This window comes from Corvus hawaiiensis, chromosome 6 (genome assembly GCF_020740725.1).
Source record: "Corvus hawaiiensis isolate bCorHaw1 chromosome 6, bCorHaw1.pri.cur, whole genome shotgun sequence".
Taxonomy (NCBI): Eukaryota; Metazoa; Chordata; class Aves; order Passeriformes; family Corvidae; genus Corvus; species Corvus hawaiiensis.
Window position 1 is genome coordinate 55242600 of NC_063218.1, and position 18256 is coordinate 55260855.

Sequence of the window (18256 nt, forward strand, 5' to 3'; positions counted from 1 at the left end):
TAGTAGGTACATATTTGTGGTAGCTACCTCCTTATTCTAACAGAACAATATATTTCAAATAAAGTCATTGAGTTCTGTAACTTTTTCCCTTGTTAAGCACAAATGGCAGCAAAAAATAACCTGTAAGAACATAACATTTTAGAGAGCCAAAAGAACTTTCCGAAGTAACATCTCTGAAAGCTTCTTATCTGCGAATTCTGGATTCCTTTCAACACAGAGGAAGAAACCTCCAAGTCTGAGAGGTTATGTGGGGTGTGTCCCCAAACTGTGGGGGTGAGGGGAAGTTACAGCAGACCAGTCAGTCACATACCGACATGCTTTGATGGTTGGATCCCCTATATTGGAAGCTTGGCTCTGTTCTGGCTCTTCAACTCAAGCACTTGCTCGCTAATCTCATGCATCTTTGGACACCACTGGACAACTGGAGATCACCAGGCAGCTGTGGTCCTCCAAATATCTACAAATGTTGACATCATTTTTCACTTCTTCTGCAATTATACCTTTTCTCACACCTAGATGCTTACAGAAGTCCCCCTCAAAAAAAAAAAAAAAACCCCAACTAAATCCCAAACCTTTTAATGCAAAACACAGACGATAAGCATTAGTAAAACACCTCTTTTCAGAAAGCCACAAGTTCATTAATTTCATACTGCCTTTCCTATTAAAAACCCCACTATTTTAGGTATTTTTTTTTCCTCTGGTAGAGGGGTAGCTCTACACAACCCCATGCTTAACATAAAGTAAAGTTAACAGCAAGGGACTTGCAGGTTCCTGTCTCCATACTTGGTTTTATCATATTAAAGCTCAAAGGTCTAAGATGAGGGGCTTTCAGGTGCAACATATTTTAAACATCCAGGGCAAGAGCTCCTGTCCCAAAGAACCCTCTGACCTTTGCGAGATAAAAAACTTGAACCCAGTAGGTTATATAATGGAAAACAGGTTAGAAATATCCTTAAAAACTGCTTCAAGTTTTTCAGTGAGAGGATTTCTGTGCTTAATTCAATGAGTAAAAATTTTTTTTAAACCCTCAAAAATAAACAAACCACAACAAAAAACCCAAGCCAGAAACAGCATTTACCATAGCATATTTGAAGGATGAAAATAAACCACTGATGTTGTTTACAGAAATGACCATTTTGAAGCATTTTTTTAAAGCATTAATACACTATACTAATAGAAACACTAATAACATATCCTGATTGCAAAAGCTTCCACTTATCTCTGAGAAAGCAGGTAAGAACCTGAGAAGTTACATACTTTAAACGTGAAAAGGGAGAAGAGATCATTCAATTTTATCAAATCTTCAATAGCCTCTAGTACAATGGGTTTCAAAAATTATCCCCAAACACAAAACTTCATGGACACAAAGCCAAAACCTATCCTCAGTACTTCATTTTTCCACAAGAGGACACTAAAATAGTAACAAAAATAGTTGTGCAGGAACCTACAGCTACCATACAGCGTCGTTCATTAGCCGAGTAGAATGTTTTTCACTTACAAACTACTTTGCAGTGAAGTAGATATTAACTACTTTTCTTCTAATGTGCATTTTAGTCATTCTAGTGATTTGGCTTTTAGTGAGGCACAAAAACTAGATATATTTTAGCCTGTTGTGGGCAAAAATCAACAATTAAGCAATGCCACAGAAATAGCCTTGCACTCCGCTTGAAAATGAACTATTAACCTCGGATTTACAGCGAGCACACCCTAAACTTCATCGCATGACTTCAAGGAACAACTTCTGGGCACCCAAAAGGGCTCACATGGCAGCGAGACCGGGCTGTGCTTACGCACCCGCTCCAGCCTGGCACCAACAACGCAAAAGAGCGAGTGAAACACACGAAATAGCCTCCCGTGTCCCTGCAGCCCGGGCCTCCGGAAGGGCCTCCCGGGGAGCGGTGCGAGGGGACGGAGCCCGTGTGGCGGGCCTGGCGCTCCGAAGCGCCGCTCCGAGCACGCCCACGGCCGGGCCGGCTCCGGGGCCGCGCTGCCCAACAGCCGCGGCCGCTCCTACCGAGCTCCGAGCCGCACCTGCGGCGGTAACCCGGCCGCGCTCCCTGCCCGCTCGCCTCCTGCCGCTCCACTCCCATGGCCTCAATTAGCTTAGAAAACACCCCTGAGATCATCCACTCCACCCCATGACCGAACACCAGCGCGGCACGTCCAGTCTTTCCCTAAACGCCTCCGCAGACGGTGGCTCCACCGCCTCCCTGGGCAGCCCGTTCCATTTATTCACTCCCTGCTCCCTCGCGCCCGCCGCAGGCCCGGGCGCCCCACGCTGTTCCCCGGGGCAGGATAACGTGAGCGGGGAGCGGCGGCGGCCCAGCGCCACGGGCGGCTCCGTGCGCGGGGCGGCTCTGGCCCTGCCGCGGGCAGAGGTTCCGCGCTGCGCCTCCGACACCGCCCCTCGTGCTCGGTCAACACCGCGCGGCTCGGCCGGGCCGGGCAGCGGCACCGGGCCCGGGTCGGGCTCCAGGACGCGCCGCGGCCGCGCCGACAGCGATGAGAGCGGCGGGCTGCGGCGGGCCGGGGGTGGGGCGGCTCTCGCGAGAACCGCGCCGGCGGCCATTTTGCCATGGATTGGCGGCGGGGCGGGGCCGCGGCGCTGCCCGCGGGAGCGGAGGAGGTGGAAGAGGAGGAAGAGGAGGAGGAGGACGAAGAAGAAGAGGAGGAGAAGGAGGAGGAAAAGAAGAAGGGGGAGGATGAGCCGCGGGCGTCCCCCCGCCTCCCGCTGCTGCTGACGACGGCTCTCGGTTCAGCCTGCTGCGGGCTCCGCGCCGCGCCACCGGCCATGGTGCCCAGCGAGGAGAACCAGCTCGTCCCCAAAGAGGTGAGGCGGGAGGCGGAGGCGGCGGCCCCCGCGGCGGGCGGGAGGCCCGGGACGCCGGCGCCGACCGAGGAGGGGGTGGAGGAGGAGGCCCGGCCTGGCCTGGCTCGGCTCTGCTCCGCTCCCTCCCTGCGCGGCCCGGCGGGCGGGGGCCCGTCTTTGTGCGGGGCTGGGGGTGATGATGGTGCGCGGGGGAAGGGGCTGGCCGGGGGAGGAGGAGGAGGCCGGGGCCGAGCCCGGGCTGCGCAGGGCCCCGGGCTGCCCGAAGGCTGCACCTGTCCGTGCCGCGGCATGCGGGGAGCCGGCCTGCGCGGCGGCGGGGCCGGGCCGGGCCGCTCTGGTGTCACGGGGCTGGAGGCAGCGCGGCCGCTCCCGCTGGCCAGCGGGGACTGCGGGCGAGGGGCAGATTAGGCAGCCGGCCCCGGCGGCCAGGCGGGTCTCGGCCGAGGGGCAGCGGCCGGGGCCGGGTGCGGGGCGGCTCCGCGCCTCCCGGAGCGCCGCAGAACGGGCGGCAGTGCTCGCGGTGGGTGCCTGAGGGAACGGGTTGAGCAGCGGGTTGTTTCCTTTATTCTGGGCCCCTCGTCTCTCCCCTGCTGTAGTGAGAAGGGGGAAGGCTTGGTTTTGGCCATAGGCTAGAGATAAGTGCCCGAGTGAAGGAGGAAGGCGAAGCCTCTGTCCTGCAGCGATAGGCGAATGACACGTGTCAACTTGGAGCGATACCGTGCAGGGGAAGGAGTTCGAGTGATGGCATGAAATGTTTGGGAACAGCTACTGGTAGAGTAGTATCAGCAGAAACTTTGTTTCCTGAGCAGGTACACTGCATATTTTGCCAACTTTTCTGATAGTTTTGTTCTGATAAATTACTCAAACCCTTCCCGTTGTTTTTCGTCAAACGTCAGTGTTTGTTACGTTTACCTGTTCTGTTTGCGTATTCTTACGGGAAGCTTTGTCAGACAAGGGCTTCATTTTTGTGGAGCTTAGCGAAATGAGATGCTGATCCTTAAATGGTATTCTTGAGTAGATCTTGAAAGCAAATAACAACACTGAATATTAGAAACAATTTTTTGTGCAGGCAGTTGTACGTATAAGCACAGGATATATGTAGGACAACGGTAACTTTACCTTTTCTTTCCTTTCTTAAAATACTAAGGTTTAAAGGACTACATCTCATCTTTTTACAGGAAACTGAAATCTCCAGAAACTTTAAAAAGAGATAGAGTGTAGTAGCTAGTATGCTTAAATATCAGCTGTGAACCAAAATCTTCAAAAATATAAAATCAGAGACGGAAGATAGAGTAGCCGATACACTTAAATATTTCATTTTAAAACCAAAGAAATATATAGATAAGGGAGAGTGGCAGGAGAAACATTGTGGCAGTAGCTGTGGTTAAGTGGAGTAGACAAGGTGGTTAATAAAAGCAGCTAGCCAAGGCCGTGATTTTAGTTATATGTATTAATAGTATCCCCCTTGGCTTTAGAGTTGTATTCAGAATATACTTATGATTCAGATGTGTATTTTTAACTGACTCATTGGACAAGGATTTTGAATGCACTTTCATCTGTGGGGGGGGGGAGAAGTATGGGCAGAGGAAGATGAATATATGTGATTATAGATATGGATATCTTAAACAAACAGTGTGAAATCTATAAACTTTGTACATTGATAATGCTAGCAGGAGTTGCTTTTTCTCAGCAAGTTTTTTCAGGTTCTTTATTGTGTCTCTATGCATTTTTAAAGTAAATGAAACTGAACAGAATATTAGTGAAATCAAATAGAGAAAGAAAACAGATGAACTATTTGTGTTAAGCCATCTGGTTATATCTATATATGTATATATGTGTGTGTTATAACAGAAGTTTATCTTCAACTTTTCCAGTGTTTTTCAGTATATCCTCATTTTTATTTTAGTGATTGGGAGTTTTAATGAAACACTGCAGCATTCCCATTAAGTCCTTTTGAGATTCATTAGTAGTCCCATTGCAGAGAGCACTGAGTTATGGGTAAACAGAATTCTCCAGGTCTCTGAGTTCTCAACAGCCTGCTCCTAAATATTCCTATTATGCCCCTAACAGCAGTTGGAGGCAAAGCAGATCGTTTGGAGTTTCAGCTCTGCCCTTTAGGGATGGATAAAGGATCACAGTTCATGGGTTTTGGCCCTTCCCGGTGGGCTGGGTGGTATCACTTGTACAGCTCACTGTCTAGTGCTGCTTCAGAGATTTAACCTGGGCTGTGAACCAGTATCTGCTGAGATGACTGCGCAACCAGATTTTCCTTGGCATTCCAGTGTAAAAGAGCAAGAAGAAATGTAACGTTGTTTGCTTTAGGCTGGTTTAGGGAATGACTAATCATCCAAAGGAGTGGATGGGAAAAGGATTTTGGTTCTTGTCTACATGATGCCTTGGTAGATAAGTGGTAGGAGGTGTCTATAACACTATCAGCCTGTGTGTGCTGGAGTGGAAAGATGGGTATTAAGTTGATTATGAGTCTTCAGTTTGTGTTTGTCTCCATATTTTTGTATATGCTAACAGGAGCTCAGATTGCTGTTTCCGAAGTTAAATTGCATGGATTTTTTTGGAAGGAGTAAGATCATGTTTTCATGGATACAAAGTGGATACAAAGTTTCACTGCTGCACTTCAAATATCTTTTATTAGTCTCTTGTGAAAAGTTTTCTTTTGTTCATTCCATAGCTTCAGCTGCATTTCTGAAGTCCAGGTAATCAGTGCCTTGTTATTTTTCTCTTGCTCATAACTTCGGGATAAAGTTATTTTTCCTCTGGAAGAGATGTATTAAAGCAGTTTCTAATAAACCGGTGTAGGGATTTTGTTTTGCATAAAGATTTTTGCCTGGGCTATTCAGGCATTTACTAAGTTCATTCTTGCATCCCTACTGCTGCCTAATGCTTTCCCAACTGTTCCTGTAAGAGTGTAACCAATAATTCCTTATGGGGGGGGGGGGGGGGGGGGCAGTGAGAGACCCTGTTCACTGGATCTGGGGTTCAGTGTGAACTGGTCCCTGTATCTTTTCCTTCCAAACCTCAATTACTTTGCTTTCTTCATTTAAAAGATGAAAAGATTCAATTTAGTTTTCTTTTATAGCCATTAAACAGAAGGCATTGAGTAAAATAGAGCTCATTGCTGCACCCTGATAGCAAAATTTGAGCATATTCTTTAAAAATTGCTGTATTAGTAAGTGTAGATTTTTACCTCATTAGTCTAGTAAAGCAGTAACCCTGGGAAGGGAGGGTGAATAGTATGAGCAAGATAATTATGGAAATTAGAAGAAAATTATGCTATCAGAAGGGAAAACCTTTTTATGACTTTCAGTTTTTCTTACAGGAAAAGTTGACTTAAAACTTATTTTGGGAAAATCTACCTCAAACAGAAAATAATGAAATATTCTTTTCAACACAGTTGATGAGGGAGATGCTGGTGTGTGTTTATAAGTTTATAAGTGTTTAATATAAGTGAACTTTACAAAGACTTACCTTGAAAATCAAGATGTATCAGAACTTAGTGAGTATTGGTCAGAATATGAGAAGTATGTTCTGCTCTGAGATTTTTGAAGTGTTTGTGCTACTGATCAAGTAAATACTGTGCAGATCCTTTTTCAACATGTTTCAGCATGAACTATCCAAAGTACACCTGTCAGAATATATATATATACACACACATATATACTTTGTACTTGCTGCTATTAAATCAAGCAAGGCGGTGTGAGTTCCCTCTCAGCTCACTAATGTGAGTCTTTTCATCCCTACACTAATGAATCCATTTTAATCTTCTGCACTGAACAAATCAAATGTGTCTCTTGATGGATATCATTCTGACTTCCTCATTAGAAGAGCGGGAATCTGATTAAGATATTTTGCAATTCTGTTAAGTAAAGGGATGCTGTTCTTTTCTATGCTGATGACATCCTTGTTTTTTTTCCTTCCCATGTATTAAAAGATTCTACAAGTGGTTACAGCTTGCATAATTTATCAGTTTTTCCTGCTTTCCTTCTCATGTGTTCCATTAGAAAACATAGAGGTATGATTGTGACAACTAGAGAAACTGACTAATTCATTGACAGAGAGAGTATTTTGGAAATCAAATTTAGGAAACAAACAGAAAATCCACATGGAATTCCACCAAGTAATTTGTTCCTTGCAGACAGACACTTTCTGAATGATGTTCACGTGGTTACTGAGTTTGGTGAATAAGGCTTAGGAGTAGAATTCAAGAGCTTTTCCTGCATTTTCCCAGCCATTGGGCTTTCCAGTCACCATTTACTTTCCCTTGCTATCATCTGGGTATTTAATCTGCAGCGTAGAAAGATGATCAGAGTAAGGAACTATCAGCACCTCCAGATCATCTGATGAAATGTTTTTGCCTGAGAGGTACCAGCTGCCTGATGGGCAGTACTTGGTACTGGAGCCTCAGGCTGTAAATGCTGCTTGCTGAAGTTACTACTCAGTAGAATAATCTGACACCCAAATAACGAAATACTCTTTTTTTTTCCTGCAGTAATACATCTTGAACATCACCACAAACAAGAAATGCCATTTTCTCTACTGTTTTGTGCGTCACTGGTGATTAAAATTTCGGAATCAAAAACATCAGTAGTAAAATTATAATCCTTGATTAATTTTTTTTGTGCAGCTGCACACTCTTTTCTCAGACCAGTAATGAACTTTTTCGTAAACTGTGAAGCAGTTACCAGGAGGCAGAGATTTGTCAGTGTTACATTCTGCACTCTTTTGAGCTCAGAGTATCAGTATACAACAAAAAAGTTTTCAGTGCTTTGTTTGTTGCCATTATGAAATAAAACCCACAAATATTATTTTCTGTTCTTTTTAAAACTGATTGTGGTTATAATCAATGCAGCCTTGCATCATAGTTTTAAAATGTTAGTTGTCCAACCACAAATACTGATGAAAATTACTATTGTGCAGCTTCTTTTTGCTGATAGAATGTATTGATATCAATATAACATTAAAACTTGTGGTGATTTACTGAAATAAACCAGTACCTTGAATTTGTGTTACCTTTGAATTACATGTTTTAGTCTTGTCAGAATTAAATGGGAGTGGGGCGGGGTATTATTTTAAACCTTTCCCCTCCTGTGCATTACAGTTGGTACTGTAATACACTGTATGATGTACAAATGTTCATATATCCAGTCACAGCTTCACTCTTTTTGTTGTGTTTGAAAATATGTTAGGTTTTATGTAAGAAAATAAGGGTGAAAGTTATGTCTGAAGAAAATGGAGAGATTGAGTTACATGTACATATTCAGCCTTTTTATTCAGTTTGAAGAAGTTTTTCATTCCTTTGTGAACACTTAAAGCTGCTATTTTACAATTTGCCCTTTGAGATTTAATGTGGTGTACCTTCGGGCGAGCTGCCTATTTAGCATTTTGTTTTTTGTTTTTGTTTCATTTCTTCTCTTGAATGAAGTATTCTCAAAAGAATGCCACTAGTTACTGAAGAACTGATAATTGTGAATACTAGTAAGTCACAGAATTTTTTTGTGAAGTTCTGATAAAATAACAATGAACTTGACCACAGTTTCAGGCACTATGAAATGCCAGGTTTTTTATTTTCTTTGGTTTTTGCAATGTTTGGCATGTAGTCAGCTTGCAGTGAGCAAACGCTCTTGCACAGCATTGGCAGATGAAATAATTTCTAAAAAGGATGTTGTGCATGTTCTAAAAATACTAAGGGGTGAAATTGGTACAGATCACTTGATTCAATATAATTGTTGAGATTGTGATCACAAGGATGCTTTAGGTGCTTCTGAAAAATGGCAACAGATTATTTTTAGATTGGCATTTCTGTGAATAGCTTAGAGCTGGTTATCCTGCTGCAGTTCAGGTGTAGCTTCTCAATAAGCACATGTGATGAAAGCTGCCTCAGTAACATGAGCAAGTGTGCTTGAATTCCTGAGGATTGGTGAATGCTCTAGTTTTGAAGCTGTATGAGAAATATATTTGATATAGTGTGAAAGTTTTCAAGTAAATAATGTCTGAATGTGTAAATAGCATTTTCTGAAGAAGTTTGGCAGCATACTACAGGAGCTAAAGGAATGGAAGGCAGCCATGCTCACTGATTTGTGTAGGTATTGGGTTGAGACCAGTAACAGTGAAGGAAAAGAAAAAATAGCAGATACAGAAACTCTTAAGTAGTACCTGGTGTTTGTAAATAAAATGCTTTCATCAGTTCATATATGGAAAAATTGTCTAGATCCTTTCTCACATACACATTGTCATCCTTTTTTCCTTCCGTGGAGACATTGCTCCAGAGTTCCATGTTCTCCCCTTTGTGGCAGTGGCAGCAGGCAGAGTTTCTGCCCTGGTGCTTCCATTCTGAACTGTACCCTTCATCCTGTGCAGAATTGCTAGAGAGTTGCACAAAGAATCCCTGCTAACATGCCTCACTATTCAGCTTCTGTTTTTCCTTCCCCAGCAGCAGCTGGACAGCTTAAAATTTGAAAGTTGTTAAAGAACTAAAAACTATGCCTGTGGTCATGTTTTAATGTCTAAACTGTACAGGATTTTAATTTTTTAGCATACATGTCTGTTGGCGATTTCGTAGTGAAGCAAACCTTCATTTCAGAATTGTCCATGAAGAGAAGACTCTTCTGAGTACTGGTTTTGCTCAGACTCTTAATTTGTTTTTATGCTAATGTTGTATTTGTAATTGAATCCAGCAGAAAGTCCTTTAGAATAGGAGCAGCATAGGAAAATGTTACCCTAAAATTCGTACTTGAAGAAATGGAGGGCAGGTCCATCCACTACTCCTGTGATTCTCCATAGGAAACAAATGTTGCAAGTATTGATTAACGTATGAAAGTGTAGTAAGTGTCTCGTGGTGTTCTCATTTCCCCCTTTTTCGGCTTTTTTGGGTTTGTTTTTTTTTTTTTTTTCTGAAGGAAAAACAAGGAGCATGCTGATTAGGAAGGTAGAGACAAATTACAAGCAGGGAAAGCTGTATAAAGATGAGGCTGTTTCAGATCTGAATGTGAAGGTTATACTGTAATGAGTGTAGAGAGTCTGGCAGACAGTTTGCAAATGTAGAGAGCTTCATTGACATTTAATTCTCACAATTAGTGTAGTTACAAAACCTTTTGCAAGCTCAACAACTTTGGGTCAGAGGAGGAAAGGAAATAGGATCAGCTGAAATTATAACCTTTAAGAGAGTGAAATACTCAAGATGTCCAGTGGTTAAGAGAAAACTACAGGTTTTTAAACTAGTCTTTGTTACCCCTTAAGGAAACTTCGTTAGAGTTCTTGTGTGATCTGCAGGCATGACCAGGAAATATTTGCACTCTTTTGTTATTGATGGCTGCTTTGTTTGACTTTTTTTAAGGGAAGTAATTAATCTTGAATCACCTTAATTTACCATATTTAAAAGGCCATGAGGAGATAAGTGTAAGAAGACTGGTTCTTCAGGATGTCCTTAGTAAGGCATATTTAAAGTCTCTTAAAAGAAGAAAAATACCTTCTGTAAAACTGAAAAGTGGATATTTTGGTCTCTAGTTCAGCTCTCCCCAGACATGTATCCCCTCACACTATATCTTTTTCTATAGTCTTTGGAACAACTTCCAGGCTTGAACTTATTTCTGGCCCCACCCCAGCTTTTTTTGCCTTTCCTATTCTTTTGTGTTTTTTTACAAATGACCCAGTAATACACAACAGTAGGAACAAACTCTCAAAAGTAAACACTAGCCTCATAACACACTCTTTATTTCTGAGGCATAGGGTTATTTTTGGAGACATTTAGAAAGTTAGAAGTATTAGACTTTGAAGTGTCTATGTATTATAAAAATAATTTGTCCCTATGCATTTTCTAGGAGTGACAGTTGACAGCTGGCATGCAGCTGGTTCAGTGAGGTGGCACTTTGGATTCTTTTTAACTAAATTTTGTTACTAAGGAAGCATTGCTGAGAAGGTGCCTTTGAAAATAAGAATAATCTACACGAGGCAGAGAAGAGAGTAAAACATACACCCCATTTTCTGAAGAGAACAAGATCACAGGGGCTCTGCTGCAGGACTGATTTTGTATCTCCTCTCTGAATCGGGTTATCCCCTGTAGGAAAGCATTTGTAGGGTTCACTTGGGCAGGGCCATGAGTGTCAGTATGGCTCACCTGCCTTTTGGGATCTGCAGCAGTTATCCTGTACCTATAGCGGCTGTCAAGCACAGGGAGAGTGGCATGAGGGTGGAAGCAGTGGCATTGCCACAGCAGTGACACTTTTTGCTCTTCTAGGCCTTTCAGAATAGAAGGGGGAGTTACTCCTCTTGTCCTGTGAGCAGCACTGCCATTTACAGACTCACACCCTACCTAAGGATGGAGGGTCTCATTTCAGTCTCTTAGGATACCACAGAAAGTTGCAGTTATGTCCAGGTGGTGTTGGTATTTAGTGAGGTAAGCACTACTACATATAATACATGCATTTAAAATACTCCTACTCCTCCTCTGCTGGTCCTGTTAACTCTCCTGAAAACCCCCCAACAAACCAGGGAGGGGGCAAAGGTTCAATAATTAGGAAAATGGTCAGAGTCAGGATATCTATTCCTGAATTTTGATGATATTTTATGCTTGTTATGAAGCAATTTTCTTCCTTACTTGTAAAGGGACAGAAGAACTCTAGTTTCACTGGCTTTAAAACGTTGTTGGATTTTGCCTGAAGTCTCCCCAGGTATAATGAAGAATTTGAAGGGTGGGGATAAAGTGTGTTATTGAGGTACTCAAAAACCCAATACTTTAAAGTCAGATTTAAAATTAAATGATTGTGTCTAAAGGTTGTTAAGAATTTTTTTTGCTTCAGGAAACATTCCAACACAAGATATATCAAGTTAACAGCTGAAAATTACTCTGTTTAAGACCTCCTGGGATCTGTGTTTAAAAAAAGTGTATTCAGTTTGCTACAAGTGTGCTATAAAATACATCTTTGTAAGTGTGTTTTGGTTCAGGCATTTGTAACAGGATTCTAAGTGCACTGTTCTGTCAATTAACTCAGACTAGGCTGCAGCAAAGCACCTGTGTTGAGTAACACCTAAGTGCTCTGACAGGATTCGTTTAGTAAACTGTATTTTAAAAAGAAGTTGCTTCTTTCCTCTAAAATAAAGCCATATGTTAGTCTGAGACCACCTGCTCAATGCTTCCCTCATTCTGAATCACCCTGTAATCACCCTGTGTTTACTTCCTGGGGAGTGACCCTGCTCACCTGGCTGTACCAGGGAAGTTTGCCTCTAAAAAGGCCTTTGTTGGGCTTTAAAAAAACATGGAGCATGAGTAGCTCTGGTGAGGGTAGGAGGGGGTCGTGGGTTGTAAGGACTCTCTGAGTTCATGGTTAAAAATCACAGGGTAAAAAGAGGGGAAATGGTGGGAACAGGTAGAAATGGTATCCCGGTGCTCACTGGCTGTTCTCCCCTTGTTTGCTGTCTATTGGAAAGATCTCTGACCTTCACATTTTCTGCAGAAAGCAGTGCTGTCAACATGTATCCAGTGTGGTGGTTAATGGATTGGACCTCTTGGAAGAGGTGAAAGAATTCCTAAATTATGATTGTGGGTTCTCAAGGAGCTGATTTGTCATTCCCGAGAGAGAACGTTGAAATAGGCTTCTGTTCAGTTGAACTGATGTTAATGTCTGAATGTTTCTATGTGATTATGTTTTAGAAGTGAAAGGTGCAGACCACTTTTGTGTCATTGAAGCTCCCAGATTTCACTCATCCTTGTAATTGCTGGAAACATGCATCCAGTCAGTTACACAGACCTGGAATGTGCATCCCAGAGTTTGCCCAGTAGTGACATGACAGGCAGTAGTCACTTGTGGGCACTTCATATGGGAGTCTTAAGTTGCTGAAGCTACATTAGATTTGAGAATTGCTGTCTTAGGCTTAATGATCCAAGTAATTCTGTGAGTATAAGCTTGATGTCTGCCGTTGCTGCTTGCTACTGATCTCCTTGTCTTTCATCTCTATTGCAGTGATTGGTGAGAATTATTTACAGGGTGTGGACATGTAGAATCTTCTCTAGTGGTGGTCCTTTTAAGTCTCAATAGGCTGTTAACTTTACTTGGCAGTCAAACTTCACACAGCTGTTGGTTCAACTCTTGACCTGAAACTTGTGATTTTTACTTACTGTCTATTTTTAACTGTTGGAAATATTGGGATTTGGAAATATTGGGTAGAATCTGTATGAAGTTTGACCTTAGCTTTAGGTTTCACTTTCCATCTCTGAAAATAATTCTATAAAAATTAAGCAGGAGTTAAAATAGTGAATTGCTGCTATAGAATTTTAATTAACTCAGTGATTCAAGGCTGAAAAATAGCAAGCCACATCTAAATGCGGTGTTAAAACCACTGCAGTTCTACATTTGAATACTGTTGTGACAGATCTAGTAACACTCTACTTTTTTTGTTTCTGTACTTTCAACAAATACAGAACCTATATGGTCAAAGCAAATGTCTGTCTTGCAGATGGCACTAATAACAATGCTGCCTTTGTTGGTATGTACAGAAATACAGCTTGAATTGCTTCAGTGCAACAACATGCTTTGTGCTCTGCAACTTGCAGGTGCAGATCTTTAATGGAAGAAAGATGAAATATTTTTTAGAAAGGTACATGGGGTGTAAATGCTTGTGTAGCACAGCCCTCTAGAAAGTCCACCCAGGTCAGACTTGTGTGTTGATTGCATGTTTGTATTGTAAAGTCTTTGGTAAGTCTGCTCTGATAGTCAGAAATCTTCTACATGCAGGTTTAACATCATCACCTTTCTAGAAATGGAAAAATGTCAAGGGCCATAGGATGGTTCGGGTTGGAAGGGACCTTAAAGATCATCTAGTTCCACCCCCCTGCTGTGGGTAGGGACACCTTCCACTAGATCAGTTGCTCAGAGCCCCATGCAGCCTGGCCGTGAATACTTCCAGGGATGGGGCATTCCACAACTTCCCTGCACAACATGTGCCAGTGCTTCAGCACCCTCACGATGAAGAATCTCTTCCATATATCTAATCTAAGTTTCCCCTTTCAGAGTGAACCCATTACTCCTTGTCTTATCACTACAGTTCCTGATGAGCAGTTGCTCTCTGGCTTCCTTGTAGGCCCTTCAGATACTGCTGCTATGAGGTTTCTCTTCTCTGGGCTGAACAGCCCCAAATCTGTCAGCCTGTCTTTGTAGGGCAGGTACCCCAGTCCGCCTATCAGCTTCATGTGCCTGCTCTGGACTTGCTCCAACAGTTCCATGTCCCCCTTGTGCTGTGGGCTCCAGAAATGTACCCAGCACTTGGGGTGGGAACTCACAAGGGCAGAGTAGAGGAGCAGAATCCCTGCCCCTGACCTGCTGGTCACACTCTGCTTGATGCACCCCAGGATACATTTGGCTTTCTGGGCTGCCAGCTCATGCTGCGGGCTCACATTAAGTTTTTCATCAACCATCACCCCCAAGTCCTTCTCCTCAGGCCTGCTCTCAATCACTTTCCTGCCCAGCCTGTAGGTGTTTGGCATTGTCCCAACTCAGGTGTAGAACCTTGCACTTCGCTTTGTTGAACTTCATGGAGGTCACACAGCCCCACCTCTCAAGCTGTCAGTGTCCCTCGGGATGGCATCTCTTCCATCCAGCATGTTGGCACCACCACACAGCTTACTGTCATCAGCAAACTTGCTGAGGGTGCTCTCCATCCTGCTGGATTCCCACCCTCAGCCAGATAGAGTGACTTGGGATGAAAGTGTCAGTGTTTTCAATATTTTTTAAAATTGCAGGTAACAGTTGAAATTACAATTTCAACTGTTGACCAAAATATTAGCCTGAGAAAACTTCTATGCTAAAATAATCATAGGATGATTCTGTTAATTGTAGCCTTAAGCAGCAGTCTGCATTTGCCTTTTCGGTGCTGATGCAGTTGGGGGTCTGCAACTTGTTTTCCTAAGCCACTGGTGTACTGTGTCACACTTTGGCAAAGTAGCAGCATGGAGCTTTGAGGACTTCTCCTGAGTACTGGATACATTGCTTGCTAGCTGAGTAGTTGCTCTTATTTCTTCTGAGGAAAAGGCAGTAAGGTATTTTTGCATTTGCCTGTGAGTACAGTGTGTATGTTAATTTGAAATCCTTGAACTGTGTAGTTAATATGCTTATTGATTTTGTGAGGTGTAATAAATAATCGACTTGGTGCATTCCAGAATAACTTTTATCAGGGTAAAATTAAGCAACTTTATAGAATGACCTTTGGTCTTGTAATTGTACTTTAAAGACATTTCCATGCTGAGAGAAGATTTTTGTAAAATGCAGAATTGCACTAGTGGTTATTATAAAGTTTATTCAGTGTTGGAGTGAGTGCTTTAATTGACAAGTAGAGAATGCTGCATTTCAGAGATGGACACATCCGTGTGATTTCAACAAGGCCAGGTGCTGTATCCTGCACTTGGGTCACAACAACCCCATGTATTGCTACAGGCTTTGGGACCAGTGGCTGGAAAGCTGTCCAGTGGAAAAGGACCTGGGGGTGCTGACTGACAGCAGCTGTAAGTGGCCAAGAAGGCCCGTGACGTCCTGGTCTGGATCAGGAATAGTGTGGCCAGCAGGAGCAGGGCAGTGACTGTCCCCCTCTACTGGACACTGGTGAGGCCACACCTCGAGTGCTGTGTCCAGTTCTGGGCCCCTCAGTTCAGGAAGGACATTGAGGGGCTGGAGAAGGGCAATGGAGCTGGGAGGGTCTAGAGGGTACATCCTATGAGGAGCAGCTGAGGGAGCTTGGGGTGTTTAGCCTGGAGAAAAGGAGGCTGTGTATTGCAACTTAATTGACACTGTAACACTGCTCCTATGATAATTTAAATATTAAAATGGACTATGCTTTCTTAAGTTATTCTGTGAATGGTGTTTCCAAACTCAGTAATAATATTTTTTTATACTGTAAAGGTGACTTTATATAAAATAAAAGTAATTTTACAACTTTCAATTATGACTTGTTAATTTTGTTTTCATATACTTTATCCCTCTCCACAACTGCCTGAAAGAGGGTGTAGCCAGGTGGGGATCGGCCTCTTCTTGCAGGAAACAGGACAAGGGGATACAGCCTGAAGCTGCAATGGGGGAAGTTCAGGTTAGATATCAGGAGGAATTTCTTCACAGAAAGGATTGTTAATCATTGGAAGGGGCTGCTCAGGGAGGTGGTGGAGTCCCCATCCCTGGAGGTGTTCAGGAAACAACTGGATGTGGCACTTAATGCCATGGTCTGGTTGACATGGTAATCATCAGTTAAAGGTTGGACTCGATGATCTAGGAGGTCTTTTCTAACCTAAATGGTTTCGTGATTCTGTGGCTTGTGATTTGTCTTGTCAGAGCAGCTGAAAGCTCTCTGTTACTTCTAAAATTTCTGAACATCATATAAACAGTATAATTTGTAAATCTGATTTGTTTGATTTGTTATGTGGAATTTGTTTAGTGAAGTAGCTCTTGAAAATCTTCCAGCAGTCCTTAACTGAAAAAACAAGAGCTGAGAAGCCAGCACAAGAACATTTTTATAAAAGAAGCAACCTGTAGATAGTTCTATGCAGGTGATACCTGGAGCCTGTCCTCCCCTTCCACCCTCCACTGTGTGCACCAAGTCAAATAGCACACTACAGAATTACACATGCCCCTTGTGTACCAGACTTGGCTTGCCTGTCTGTGGAGAGAAGGAATTCAGGCTGAAGTCAAGGTTCTTTGGAGTCCTTGATTAGGAGGAAAACTGGAAGTCTTAATTAAATTTTTGACACAGGGCAATGTATTTGATAATGATAATATTACAAATCAGCAGTTTCAGATTTGTGGTTCTGGGACTCCATTAACCTTTGGGTCATTTTAACAAAATGTACGTGACTTTCAATTGAGAGCAGGTAAAACCAGTAAGCAGCAAAAGATTTAAATTGTGTGATTTAAATCTGAAATCTCTCAAATCTGAAATTACAAACTGGTATGTAAAGGAAACTGCTAGACAGTCTTGACATACTAAAACTTCCAAACAGGATCTTCAGTTCTCAGTATGTGAAGAAAAAAGTCTTGCCTTATGTGTCATTCTGCTGAGAAGTTAAATGCAGTAGTCTAATTTGGGCTATTTTTATAGGTCCTTTGGTGGGGCAAATAGGGCACGTCAGTAAAGATAATGTCAGTGGTTTTGGTTTTTATAATCTTCACTGAGGGCACAGTTGAAGAAATTTGGAAAAGAGCAGTGATATGAGCATCTTCATTCCCACTTCCTGTTTTTCCTTTCTGGAAAAATACACAGTGCACCACTTGAGAGTCAGAAACTGGTTAATTTGATGTTTAGTCAGAAAACAATTTTGTGCAGTTAATATTTGTTGTTGAATTTTTGATGGTAGGTAAGCGATACCAAGGCAGGCTTTACTTTAAGAGTGTTAGGAATAAAGCCAGTAACTTCATCTCTTTACTGCCTTCATACTTCAAAATGGGCTCATATTAATAAAACTTCCCTACAGGAAATAATTCAGGCATGAAAGAACAGTTTCATATGAAACTGGACAGCTTCATAATTTATAAATATAATAATAAAGTGAATTACAGGGTTGCATGCTAATCCTACCTTTGAACCATTTGAGGTAAAACATTTACTTATGTCTGTGGTGTGTTTTAAAGATAATCAAGGGAAGTGTTAGTATGAATTTATATCTTGAATTATTGTTTACATTTTCTTATCCATTCACTTCTTTATGAAATGTATTCTGTGTATTACAACTTAACTGACACTGTAACACTGCTCCTATGATAATTTAAATATTAAAATGGACTATTCTTTCTTAAGTTATTCTGTGAATGGTGTTTTCAAACTCGGTAATAATATTTTTTTATGCTGTAAAGGTGACTTTATATAAAATAAAAGTAATTTTACAACTTTCAATTATGACTTGTTAATTTTGTTTTCATGTACTATAGGATATGTTTTGGAGTTGCAGACAGAGTATCTTTGCTGAAATGAAGAAGAAATTTTCACAGGTAGACAGATGAAATCAACTTTATAAAATGATAACCAAGAAACACAATAACAGCATGATGCTGTAGCTTCTGTTTATTTTAACATGAGCATGAGCTATTGACATTAAACTCTCTGTGCATGTTCTTGAATACAAAGATGATGTCCAATTAAATTCAGTCTTAATGGTAGCTTCAAATTGGAGTATGTGCTTATATGATTTTACACTGGCGTGTGAGGCTTTGGCGCTCTCTCTGCATTAAAAAAAAGGAAATGTTTTGCTCTCAAAATGTATCAGATTATGTAATGGTTAAAGTGAATTTTTGTGTTTCTGTTGTGGACTTGGTTTGATAACAGCCTGTCAGAATAGCTGAGGGATCTATCTCTGGCCAGTATTGCTTTTCACACTATTTTTGTAGTAAAGTCTCAAAACAAGGTGTTGCATTGTTGTCTCCTAGTTCAGCTGGTATGTGTGAA

General features: G+C 42.1%; 1 protein-coding gene across 3 annotated transcripts in view; it reads left to right on the forward strand.

Moving 5' to 3' along the window:
• Window positions 1-2628: 2628 nt before the first annotated feature.
• USP47 (ubiquitin specific peptidase 47) overlaps window positions 2629-18256 on the forward strand; it is a 51648-nt gene continuing 36020 nt past the window's right edge. For 2 of the 3 annotated variants that reach the window (XM_048307111.1, XM_048307112.1), the window contains exons 1-2: window positions 2629-2830; window positions 17743-17802. In XM_048307111.1, coding sequence (XP_048163068.1) covers window positions 2792-2830; window positions 17743-17802 — 99 coding nt within the window. In that variant the 5' untranslated portion in view covers window positions 2629-2791. The remainder of the gene's footprint in view (window positions 2831-17742; window positions 17803-18256) is intronic. The other variant, XM_048307113.1, reaches the window with a different exon arrangement.